The 12856-nt window shown below is 38.1% G+C and overlaps 1 protein-coding gene across 2 annotated transcripts in view; it reads right to left on the reverse strand.

Moving 5' to 3' along the window:
* Positions 1–12856, reverse strand: part of KDM1B (lysine demethylase 1B) — a 45018-nt gene that overhangs the window by 27623 nt on the left and 4539 nt on the right. For both annotated transcript variants that reach the window (XM_084621455.1, XM_084621454.1), the window contains exons 3-11: positions 11696–11798; positions 10609–10733; positions 8737–8826; positions 7457–7568; positions 6438–6554; positions 5145–5183; positions 3775–3979; positions 2358–2536; positions 1014–1190 (exon numbers count right to left, since the gene is read on the reverse strand). In XM_084621455.1, the coding sequence (XP_084477581.1) occupies positions 1014–1190; positions 2358–2536; positions 3775–3979; positions 5145–5183; positions 6438–6554; positions 7457–7568; positions 8737–8826; positions 10609–10733; positions 11696–11785 (1134 nt within the window). In that variant the 5' untranslated portion in view covers positions 11786–11798. The remainder of the gene's footprint in view (positions 1–1013; positions 1191–2357; positions 2537–3774; positions 3980–5144; positions 5184–6437; positions 6555–7456; positions 7569–8736; positions 8827–10608; positions 10734–11695; positions 11799–12856) is intronic.

Consider the following 12856-nt stretch of genomic DNA (forward strand, 5'->3'; position numbering starts at 1 on the left):
GAAATCAGTTGGTGCAAAACCAAAAATCAATCATTGCACATTATGGGTGAAATCTGTGCTCCCACTGATTTCAGTGGTGTGGGATCATGCCTGTGTACTCTAAAATAGTCAATGATAACTTTGAAAGGCATGATTTGTTAGGGTTCATTTAGTGTCAGCGGAAGGCCAGTTATTGCTTTGGGGATACTAACTGGTTTATTTGAGGCCTTTAAAAGCATTTGTCTCAATTTACTTCGACTAAAACAGTGCTGATAAAAAGTCAAGCAAGTTAAGTGACCTAGATCAGACGCACCATGTATCTTGTAAGCATCTTTGATCACAAAAGGCATTAAATAACGAAAACTAGTTTAAAATATACACACACACTTTTCATTTACATGTAGCATAAAATTGTACTTGGCGTATCTCCTAGAAATACAGACATTACAGCACATATTCATTTCTGATCTACATTTCAGTGTTGTGTCACACAAATTGATAGCCCGATACAAGCACTCTTTGATCACAGTTCTTGAAGGGGGGGTGGGGGGGGAGGGGAATGAATCAGCATTCATGTCATGCTCCCTGTGAGCACCTGGTCCGGCCAGGGAAGCTAATGATCAAACCAGCAGACCAAATTCGGTGATGAATCCTGGTCATGTGCACCTGAGGCACGTTGCGCATACACTAAGACAACGACAGTTCTTGAAAGCCATGTTTTCTAGCGTGGGTAAACAGGGTTGAATTGCTATGCTAGGATGTGGAGGAAAGCAGAGTGTATACCATGGGTTTATAAAACAGGTCACAAAGTAGTTCATCCCTGTCCATAATAGCCACGGAAACCATAGGCCTGATGTGTCCACGGAAGTCAATGGGAGTCAACACTTTGCTACCAAGAACTAAGCTAGGTTTAAACATGATCCTGGCTAATATGGTTGGAATTACAGATTGAAACAAGAGCCCAAATGTGAAAACAGAAATTAAGCAGCAGCATATTCTATCTACTAATTAATGAGAATATTATGGTTACCTACATTGTGGTATTCTTTGGGAAGAAGATGTTGGTCAGGACTGACTGACAAAATCCCTGTATTAATCAGCCCTTTTCTTGCCATAAAATAAAGTATCCTCTCCATCTCTTGCACACAGCGAATACGCACAAGCCCCCGCACAATGATGCGATGAGTACATTTGTGAGGGGTCAGAGCTTCCTGCATTTAGGGAAACAAAAACAAAATAAAGACGTGTTCATACAAAATGTTCCATGCTTTCCCATGTTTAAAACACATTTCAATCATAATTCAGATGCTGAAGCCTAACCTCTAATCAAACAGGTTACTAAGAGAGATTAACAAAGAGTAAAGGTCAATTTTGTGTCCCAGCCAACTGCAGGGAGAGAACTCTAGACCATTTGATCCTTCCAATTCTCCCAAAACCAAACAGAGTGAATTAACACAGAACAAACGAGATAAGAGTACAACGGACCTCAGCTACATCCATGCCTGCCAAGTACATTTAGATATCGCAGCGATGCTAGATAGTCAAGCTTTTCCACTGAATGTCCTGTGGATCCACACAGTAGAGGTTTGTACAAGTTGTATGCTACTCCAGCCAAAATAAAAACAGGATCATATTCAAAAATTTGTATTAAGAGACCCAAGTCGAGAAGTCTTAGTTTTGAGAAAACCAATAGGGCTTCTGGATCTCATTTATACTACTATAAATCAGGAGTAACTCCAGTGAAGTCAACTGAGTTAAATCAGTATAAACAAAGAGAGAATCAAGCCCACAACCATGTCTGCGGTCACTTGTGCCCCTGCAGATATACTAGAAGGTGGCTGTGAGACTCCTATTCACTACATGGTGTTTGTGTTGCAAATAACATGCTCAATCTGGACTAAGTTTCTAAACTGCTAGAAGCTTTGATATTCTACTTTTCCTCCTTAGTCATCCTCAGCTGTAGTTTTGCCATAAGCCTGTTCTCACGCTTACCCAGGTGTCAGTACTTACCTAACATTCACATAAACAAAAAGTACTGAAGTGCCCTAAAAAGCCATTTAGAAATATTCTGAAGTTTCCCTTTACCAAGCTTGTACAGGGCTTTCATCTTAAAGTTGGAGTGTTTCAAAAACATTTGAAGATCACTTTAAAGGAAGTTTCTTGGCATTATTAAGTATAAGTAATTTTTTGTTTAGTGCTGGTTGTTTTGTTTTGTTTTTTTTACAATTTTTAAAAGTGCAATTACTGTGTCTAATGAAGATTCTTCATAGAACACAGACTCCACGAGGGCTCTTCTGCCTATACTTCTTGGAGGCAGTGCCTTAGAGCACATTATTTGTAAATATAAAACTATACCATTAACTCTCAGCCTTGCTTACTTTGCAATTTGTGTACCACAAAGACAGGATGAGGTTTCTCAAAGCTAGGTACATGGTAGGATCTCGTGAATATTCTGGGAACTCATAGAGCTCATCTAATTCCATGACATCTGGTCTCACACAGAGTGCTTTACCACATTCATTGGGCTGGTAGAAGGGCTGGAAGTATCTATTCATCCCTGAAATGGAATAAAGACAGGCCGTGAATCAGTCATACTCTGCTGTATCTACTAGTCAGTTCCTGGCCAGTCTAAGATTATACACTGAGCATGCCCAATGACCATCCTCGGGGTGGTAGTGAGGAAGTCCTCAAACCTCTGGCAACTCTAAGGATTGTCCCAAGTTTTCACTGCTTTATTCCCTCCTCCACCCTCCAAGTCCTGCAATGCAGACATTGTTCTTCCAGCTGAAGAGATCTGGACCTATCCAGGTTAGAGTGGTTTTTTGGCTCTCTGGGTAACACACCCAGGTGGGACAAATGGATGCAGTAGAAAGAATCCAGGCCAATAGATGTTCTAGTCTAACATTCAGAAAATTCTTTGTTCTCTCTGAAATAAAACATCCTCTTGAAATGCAGAATACATTGAAGAAGAGTAAGTTGCTAGACAGTCTCTGACATCAGCAATTCTGAGTACATGAATTTTAGAACTATCACAGACAGCTAATATGAAAATAAACTCTTTATTCATAAATGATTGAAACCCTTGTGTTTTCTGAATTGTTGCTAATAATGATCTTTTACATTTCTAAAGCACCATCTTATCCAAGAATCTCAAAGCACTTTACAAACATTAATGATGTAAGCCTCACAGAAATGCTGTCAAGTTTCTAATCTTATAGAGAGATGAAGTGATTTGCAAAGGTCACATGGAAAAATCTATATCAGAGTTGGGACCAGAACCCAGATTTCTTGTCTCAGCACCACACAGCATTAACCTCAAGACCATCCTTCAACCTAATGTGCAGTATAATGATTCAGTTAAAGTAACTGAACATGTAACATTCAAGAAAAGGACACAAATCTTTGCAGAGCTGCGTCATGTAAACAGACCACCAGTTTTCAAAATGTGGGTCACGACCCTGTTTTAACGGGGTCACCATGATTGGCTTGGACTTGCTGGGGCCCGGGGCCGAAGCCTGAGTGCCACCTCCTGTGGCTAAAACTGAAGCCCAAGGACTTTAGCCCTGGGCTGTGGGGCTCAGGGTACATGCCCCCTGCCTGGGGCTGTAGCCCTTGGGCTTCAGTTTTGATCCCCCTGCCTGGGGGGAGAGGGCTTTGGCCTTGGCCCTCCATCCAGGGCAGGTTCAGGCTTTGGTCCCCCCTCCTGGGGTCATGTAGTAATTTTTGTTATCAGAAGGGGGTCGCAGTACAAGGAAGTTTGAGAATCCCTGAAATAGACACACGAACAGCCCTTACCAGCTACATTAGGTGCACTCTTTATGTGCTCTAACTTCACAGCGTTGGATTCACCAAGTAATCGGTTAGTGCTGGTACAGGAGGGACTCATGCCTACGCAGTCTGGATAGTATGCAGACAGCAAAGGAGCTGCCACACTGTCTTTAAGCAAAGGAGGGAGGATGAGCATGGAGTACCACCAATGGTCTGAAACTTCAGCAACTCTCTGGATGGAGGAGAGAAGGCAGAAGAGAACAAGCATCAATACTCTGAACACATTTGACTTGGTTTTTCCATTTTACCCCTCAAAACTCAGACCTGAGAGCACTAAAAGCACCAGCCTCAGAGACAAGACAGTTTAAATCACACAGACATTTTTCTTCCCTTTCTCTCCCTCTTGTGCCTGACTTAGAAAGCGTGAACTGTTGCCATGTGCATCAGAAATGAATCTGCCAAGAGCCACAACACAGCATCCATTTTGCAAGCTAAAAAAAGGAGACATACTTCACCACTTCATCCAGACTAGGCATTTTTAATTGTTTCTGATTCAAGACAGCTGAATTTAGGAAACTTAAGAGGCTCATGGCAATACATAATTGATCAGTTTCATTTACATTCTTCCCTCCCTGCAACAATGAACCTTGTCTTGCAGATCTATAGTTACAATGCAAAACAAATACAGATCAAAAAGCTTAAATATGTAGGCAAGCTTACACAAGTGTTAACAAGAATTAACCTGAACAAACTGTGTGGCATAAAGGAACTGTTCATACACTTGCCAACTTTGGCTTATAGCACATGATGTTGTGCAGAGAAACTGCAATGCACTGTCATGCCATTCGTGATGGCATCCCAATCTAACCAAAATATAACGCCACACTTCAAAACAGTCAAACCTTTGTAATAATTGTGAAAAATTACAGTTTAGTTTTTCACATAGTACGAAGACAATTTACGAAACAGGACACTAGCCTGAAAGAAAATGGAGGACCCCCCCCCAAAAAAAAACAGGGAATTTTCTGCCTAAATCTGGATGGTTAGTGCAGGTACTGTATGCCATTTTTGCCCGATTAGATCCCAGAATCAGGAGCAGACCTAGAATCAGGGCCTTAAGTCAGAGACTATGAAAACCACACCAACATTTATACTAAGAGGGAAGAAAGATTAGAAGATTGAAGTGTCAGCCCTTCCCCATTATTAAAATGGATCCTTCTCCAGATGAGGCACAAGCAATCTCAATTCCTGAGGCTGAAATGCACACATGCCAAAAGACAACGCTGCAGTTGTGATCTCTGGCCAAGAAAGGGGAAAAAACCACCTACCCCATTCCCAATTTTTCATCCCACTTTTACACTATAGAGCAAATGAACCGTCATGTACAGACAACTCACCAGATCCTCAGGCATGGAACACTGGTCCGAGCCCTCAATCTGAAAGAGAAATTTAACTATCTAAAGCCACACACGAATATTACATAAAAGAAGCAAACAGTCTCTGGTACAACTCCTTTAGACTTAAAAATGTATTTTTTTTAAAAAGAGTGCTCTATTTTAAGCTTTCATGGCACAGATAACTAAAATACTACCATATGATAATTATTTTTTTACAGTACATAATATTAAAAAATACTAAAAAGCCAAACACCACAGATAAAGTTCCTGGCTGACTGAACCAAATGGCCTTGGCTATCTAATGATCCCACATTAACATATACATAGCTGGGGGGTTGAGTGGAAACAGAGGAGTTTCGGCTTACACTGCATTTCAGTGCTCAACAATACAGATACATGCGTATGTGAAGAGGCAAGTATCTGCAGCATTGCATAAACATTCAATAAAATCATTTCCTGTACATGCACAGTATACTACTTTCATATGTCTACTAAAGGCACTTGTCCACAATGAGCACTATGTCAATTGCAAGTTGTTTGTTTGAAAAGCAATTTCAGAGACATCTAAAAGTGTCTCTGCAAGTGAAAAAAGTGTTTCACGTTAAAATTCCACAAAACAAAACACAGCCAGATGTAATTTTATCAGATATTCCAGGAAGATTCCATGAGAAAATTCTCTTGTCCAAAGAATTAAAGGGTGAACTCCTGGTCCCATTGACATGAATAGCGCCAGAACTTCACCTTAAATGTCTGAAAACAAACTCGCGACAGAAGTCCTTCCTCAACCATAACTCTAGGGCTGCTAGTAAGATACTACAATGACTTTTAGGAGTTCACTATCTTCCTATTAAATCTTAATCCTTTCATTTCAGTTGTCAAGCACAGATGCACATTAAAAAACTAAAAAAAAAAAAAAAAAAGGACCATTGGACATTTCAGATGTTTTGACTAGTAAAAGAAAAAATCAAACCAAAAAAGGAATTGGAAAGGCATATACATTTTGGAAGCAGCAACTTTTGTGGAGACTGATCTCTTAGCATTTTGAAACATGATTTTACAACTAATTGCATGAGCATTTCTACAAATGATGTTTTGGATATTGCACTTTCATCACTTTCCTGAGGGAAACATTTAAATTGCTGTAGAATACAAACTATACAGCTCCTACGATCATCAACTCATCATTCTAACAAATATAAATGTTAAAAGAAAAAAAAAAAGCCAAGTTAATGACTGTAACAAGAGAACCACCTTAACTGCAGCTTAAGTAGGGACAAACAGTGTTGCTTTTACCTTAGTAGAATTGTTCAGTTTCATACCACATCGGTACGTTTTTGCTATTTGTGATGTAAGCTGAATTTCCTTTGTCAGCTGACGCCATTTCCCACACTCTGGTTTTGTGCACTGCACCTAGAAGTAAAAAAACGAACATGTTTTAACTTGAGCTTGATCTATAATCAGAGTCAATTACATGATGCAGCAAACACCGGCAAAGGAATGTGATAGGAAATCTACTTTGGGACCATAACTAATGGGTAGGTAAGAAGGAAGATGCAAGGGAGTTATTAAATACATTATTCACATAAGGTGAAATTCGCCCTCATGCAGAGGACCAGTACAAAGGTTATACACAGTTTAAGCCTACTTACTCCCTATGGGTTTGATGCAGATGGCCAGGACAAGGCCTATGAGCCACCTAAGCCCACAGGGCGTAAATAAGACTTAAGCTGCGCATAGACTTTGTACTGGTCTTCTGCATGAGGGTGAATTTCACTCATAGGACTTAATTCCACGATGTATTGAACACACAATTCCCACTTATTTCATTGGGATTTGGAAGTATGCAGTATGTCTCAGGATTAAATCTGTATTGTCCATTGCTGCCTGAACTCTCCCTTCCATTCCACTCCCATCCAGTGAAGGTGTACTCCCTTCCCGTCCATTTTACTTACCTTCCGCTCCCTTATGGCTGGTTTTCTCCCTCTCTCTCTATTTTCCCTAGTGCTACCATCCTCTTCGCCATCACCACCTGCCCACTCCTGACATCTGCTTCCACCTGAACTACATCCTAAATGCTTCCTGCTGCCTCAGTAATTAGACTGACAAACAGAGTACTGCATAGAGAGCACTTAGCCAAGGATTGGGAAAGATTTCTGACAGTGGAGATACTGATCAGGATTGTTATCTGGAGTCTGCTTTATCCCGCCTCCCTAATACAAGAAATCCTCCTAGAGTCCCAGAGCAGAACCTGCTACTTGATCTTCAAACACTAGAAACTACTCAAAACACACACACCCCACTATATTCCTTACCCAGTAAGGAAGTTGTTGATCAGCCATGAAAGCTTTAGGACTGGGCTCACTTTTACCATTACTGGTCCAAATCCTTTTCCAAGCAGTGTATTTCTCATAACCATCTTTATGACTAAGAAGAAAGTTAAAGTAAATGGCAAGCAGTTAGCAAGTGGGCTGGTCCAGTCTATTTTAAAGAACAATATTATTCCAAAAAATCACGTTTAAAAAGAGAGAGACAGACACACACACATAAGGCTGAGGATAGCACTTTTTTAAAGACACAAATGCGATAGCAATCAGGGAAGTGTGTAGGCCTACATTTCCTTTCGATAATAAATACAGGGGCTAATATGCAAGGTTGAGGTGAACTACAGCTCAGCATATAACTGCCATATTAGTCTTTCTAGTCAGTAAACTTCAAGCATCAAATTCTTTGACTGATTTGGGATACTTTGAATCTGAAAGGCACTTTGCAAAACTAAATTCCTACCACCCTCATCTAGATTTACTCAAGTTAAAATTGGGCTTGCTTATAATTAGGCTTGACAGAATTCAAGTCTATTTTTTGTGGTAATTTTGACAGATAATATCAATGTTTATTAAGTACTTTTTTCTATTTTTATTGGTTATAAATTTTCACAGTTGTGGGAAATTATAGGATGGTTAGACAATGACAATAGACACAGATTTAAAAAAGTTAAAGCTTTATAAAACTGTTGACAATTTGTGTTTTAACATCTCATGTCAAAATATACAAAATAAATATCCTTAAACCAAACTCTAACAAGTTCTCAAGCAGCATGAGCCTTACTCTGCTTATCTGTAAATTTTGACTCCCATTGACACAAACAGTTATTCATCCATTTGTGTGTGTATGGTGAAATTGACATTTACTAACACTTACAGATAAAAATCTAATTCTTCCAAGCCTACAGCGTACCTTTAAAAATAAGGAAGATCTTGAGTTATTTTCCGAAAGAACAGATTCACAACTCATTTGTTGGTTTTGTTTTGTTTATTTACACTCTTTTCAAAAAGCCCTGAACACTTTTTTAAAAAAGTCACAGAAGAACTGACATACGGCTCAGATTGCCACTTTTTGGTTCATAGGTGGCCCACACATCAGCTGCAGTTTGTGCAACTTACACTCAGCAGTCGCTAAGTCTCACTTCAAAATAAAGTCAGTAGAGAGGAAAAAGTTTAAAATATTTGTTTCAGTAAATGAGACTGTACATTTTTAATATCCAATCAATCTCTCCAAGACTTCTGTAAACAAAACATGGTCTCAGTAAGTATACCTTCGATAATAGTGATCAAAACACTCATTGCAGAAATGTTCCCCACAGGAGAGATGATACCATCTAGATGTGTAGCCATTTTTAGCACACCTAGGACACAAGAAAACATGTAGACTGCATTATGACACTTAAAAAAAAAAATCCCATGGACTCTGCTTCATTTTAAAATTTAAAGAAATGTTAAGGCCAGGGCATGGCAGAAGAGAGTTTGATACTCTGCTGTTTCTTTTTATGTTTGTACAGAGCTTTGCACAATGGGCCCTGGCCTCTAAGCACTGCAATAACAGAAAGAGTAATAATAAAAATAATAATTAAAAATAATTTTAACTGTATAAAAGATCTCAGATTTCATCATGAGCAATACAAGATGCAAAGGTGGCAAAATCTATGTCATGTACAATTTTATAACTTCTCTGAGATTGCAGCAGCTTCTGTTTAGTATGGTCAATTGGGCATGCTCTGAGCCAGATCTCAGAGAAGGTTGCTGGACATTGATAATTATTACTCTTATTTATACTGTGGCAACACCCATTTACTTACACGCAGGAAAACATAGTCCCAGCCTCAAGGAGCTTACAATTTTTTTTTTTTTTAAAAAAGCAAAAAAAAAAAAGCATTGGGCATTTCCTTCTAAAAGCCCAAATTCATAGGTTGATTAAACCAAAAATATAGAACTATTTGCTGCTAGGTCTAGGTCTGTGTACGTGAAATATCAATTGTCCAATTATTTTCAATTATATAAAATTACTGATTTGGTTGCTATTTTAACCTAAGACAAAAATCTATATAATTACACATTGTAAGTGTTCGTTCTCTTTTATTGTCACATTTATATAAGAATTACATTCATTAGACAAAGCAATTAATCCTGCCTTCCTTATTCAAGCAACAAACCCAATTAAATCAATTAAATATTCCTCTAAAATTAAAATTATGTGGTAGCAAAGCACAATGGTGTCTGAGCTGGCTAGCCATGAAATTATCTAATTTCCCATAAGTAATCATATGGAAGTATTTTTAAAAAATAACACCTACAAAATAAGACTTAAAAATGATTAAATTGTCTTAATTGCCTCCTGCAGCATTTAAAATCACTTCCCATGGTTTCCTGGGTATCAAAAGTCCCATATGCCATGTTCTCAGTTGCCAAAACTTCCAGCTTTCCTGTGACAACGTTTATAATGCAGATATTCCCTTTCAATATAAAAAGATGCAATACATACACAATTTAAAACTTGGAGGCAGCATAAAATAATTGTATATAATAGCCAAATTAACTGCACAATATTAAACGGGGAGGGGACAGTGCCACATACATTTAGAGACATGCTGCATATTATAAGCCCTGCCCATATAGTAATGCTTTATTTCCACATACCTCTAAATTCAGAATGTTAAATTAAAAAAGTACTTATATAAAAGTTGAACAGAAAGTTAGCCCTGAGTGAAAACAGGATGTTATAATGAAAATAGTTTTGTAAGCTTCAGAGCCAATCCTGCAGACTCAGCACATTAATGACAGATTAGAGAACTCTATAACAACACAGTAATAGTATAGGAGAGTATATGATGGTTTCATTTTGTGTTTTGATAGGGAAGCTCTTCTGTGTATGTTTCATAAACACACCCTTAATTTCAGAAAAACAAAATTTGTGCCAGAAAACAGCCGACATGCTGCATTGACAACCCTTGTCCTTGAGAAACGTTAATTCAGGATTGGCAATACATTGCAAAAAGTCATCTGCAAAAGATGCCATTTGTGATGATTCACTAGCACTCTAAGTCTACAACCAGCATTACATCTGTACCTCTCAGTTTTGCCTGTAGATTTAAGAGATTTTGTCATAGGTATGTAAGTACAGAACGACAAACCTTTCAGCAGCACTTGCAAAGCAAACAGGACATGTTGCAGTGCACCCAGCTTTTTCACATTTTCTATATTTCTTCTCTGATGCGTCATCATCATCCTCTGCTGCTTCAGCCGCCTTCTTCTTCACCTAATAAAGAACAGTTAGAATTGAACTCTCATAGGATCGGTGACTGGAAACAACAATGGCGCTGAATTTTTTACAGTGCAACACCCAAAGATTCCATTGTTTCATCATTCAGGGCACAGCAATGGCTAAAATAATATAAATCAGATCTCTGGAATCCATAGCAGTGAGGGACAACTTGAAAACTGTCAAGGAAGGTCCGTTTTAAAGATCCAACAATCTCGCAATGTTCATTTAATTTAAAGGCTTCTTGATTTAGTCTTTTAATTGACACCCTTAAATAATTTATAAAACAGGGCTTCCAGTTTAAATTAATATTTTCATTCCTTTGGATCCCAGTGTTTCTAGCACCATCATTCCAATCTCTCTTTAAAATTATTTTATTGCACAAAGCCAATCAATGTTAATCTACGTTAATAAAGATATTGTATTCTACTCCTAAAATTTATAAATTAATTTTTAAAATAACAAAACTCCAATACAGAACCATCCTCCTGGTCACTCTGGGCATTGTGTGTCCAATTTGTACGGTCTGTCTAGGTCTCAATCCTGCTAACAACTCTGTATGGCTGTATCCCAAAGATCAATTGACTTTACTTTCAATTAATTATTTTCAAGTAATTATTCAAACAGCTTTACAACAAGTGGATGAACTCCAAATGGTCTGACCCATCCCACCCCCCATGGAGGTGGAGCCCACTGCAACATCAGAGCCTTTGCCTAAATTTACATCTTGTCTTGTCCAATACTTCATAAGTGCCCCCTTCCTGTCTTTTTCTGGAGTATTAAAATGCTCTCACCTTCTCTTTGGACAATTCCAAATACTTCTCCTCTGTTTGTGATAACTGGGTACTGCCCAAAAGGGTTACATAGGGGAGTCCTTTTATAATAAATGTTAAACAAATGCATACGCCAAAAATCATTTCTATGAAGCTTTAAATATATAATTTTTAACACTTAAGTACCTGTCTCCCAGAACTCCTCAAAGGAAGGTTATCTGGAGACTGGTCCAATGAGGATGACTTTTTTTTTGTTCGTACCCTTCCAGTTGACATTGTATTATAGGATCTGCAAAATGAAGTCAGAAGATTGTTAAGTAATATGACAAAATGGTTTGGTTTGAGAGAGTGGACTAATTAGATATTACATGAACATTCACCACCATCAACCACCACATTGGTCAGCGAGAGTTAGTCAAGCTACACGCCTTTATATCCATTAATGAAAAAAGAAAAAAAAAAGTGGGTGGGCAGGAAAGAGGAACAGTAACTTTATTTTAAACTAAGCTCAATGTGAACATATAAGAGCAGTTCCTCAAATAGTGTAAATCAGCATAGGGACGGTCTTACTCAGGCATTACTTAATACTACCTCAGTACAGGGGGACTGATTAGATGACCTGTTGAGTGCACTTCCAGGCCTTCATTTCTATAGCTGTATTGATTTCATTGGACTTAAGCTGATTTGCACCACCTGAAGACTTAGCTGATAATTATAGTTTAGAAAGTGAATAAGCATAAGCTCATAATGCAAGCCTTATACTGTTACTCTCAGTGACACTGGTCCTACCTACTGATTTATGGGGGGCTGAGGAATTTGGATTGTATAGTAACTTTTAACATAATGTATTTGAACTCTTATTTAATCTCAAGTCAAGGAAAAATTAAATGTATTCCGAGACTTGCACACCTTCCTATGAACGTACTTGTTCATTTAGCGTCTAGAAAATTGTAGTTGCGTTGTAATTATATGTAGTTATAATACTTTATACTTTACCAGTAAATGCATTGTAGAATACATTATAAAAATAATAAAGTCTTAGTATCTTGAGGCTTCACTATAATTCTCCCTGATTAAATCTTTGATTGGAAGTGGGGAAGAAACCACCATTTATTGCACAAGTTATAAGGTGTGCAGATCTTGGTGTATAAAAACATGCTGCAAAAGATTTTAAAATATGCTATTGTCAAATATGTACTTTTCTCCAGGGAGTGAAGTACAAACAAGAGGGAACACAGGAAAAGAACTGAAAAAGAAAAAGACACAAAGGGGAAGTGGTACCATAGAAAGATATCTATATTAATCCACTGACCAAGAACTCGGTCTGTATTACTGAGATATAAATGT

This window comes from Lepidochelys olivacea, assembly GCF_965140295.1.
Source record: "Lepidochelys olivacea isolate rLepOli2 genome assembly, chromosome: 2".
Classification (NCBI taxonomy): domain Eukaryota; kingdom Metazoa; phylum Chordata; order Testudines; family Cheloniidae; genus Lepidochelys; species Lepidochelys olivacea.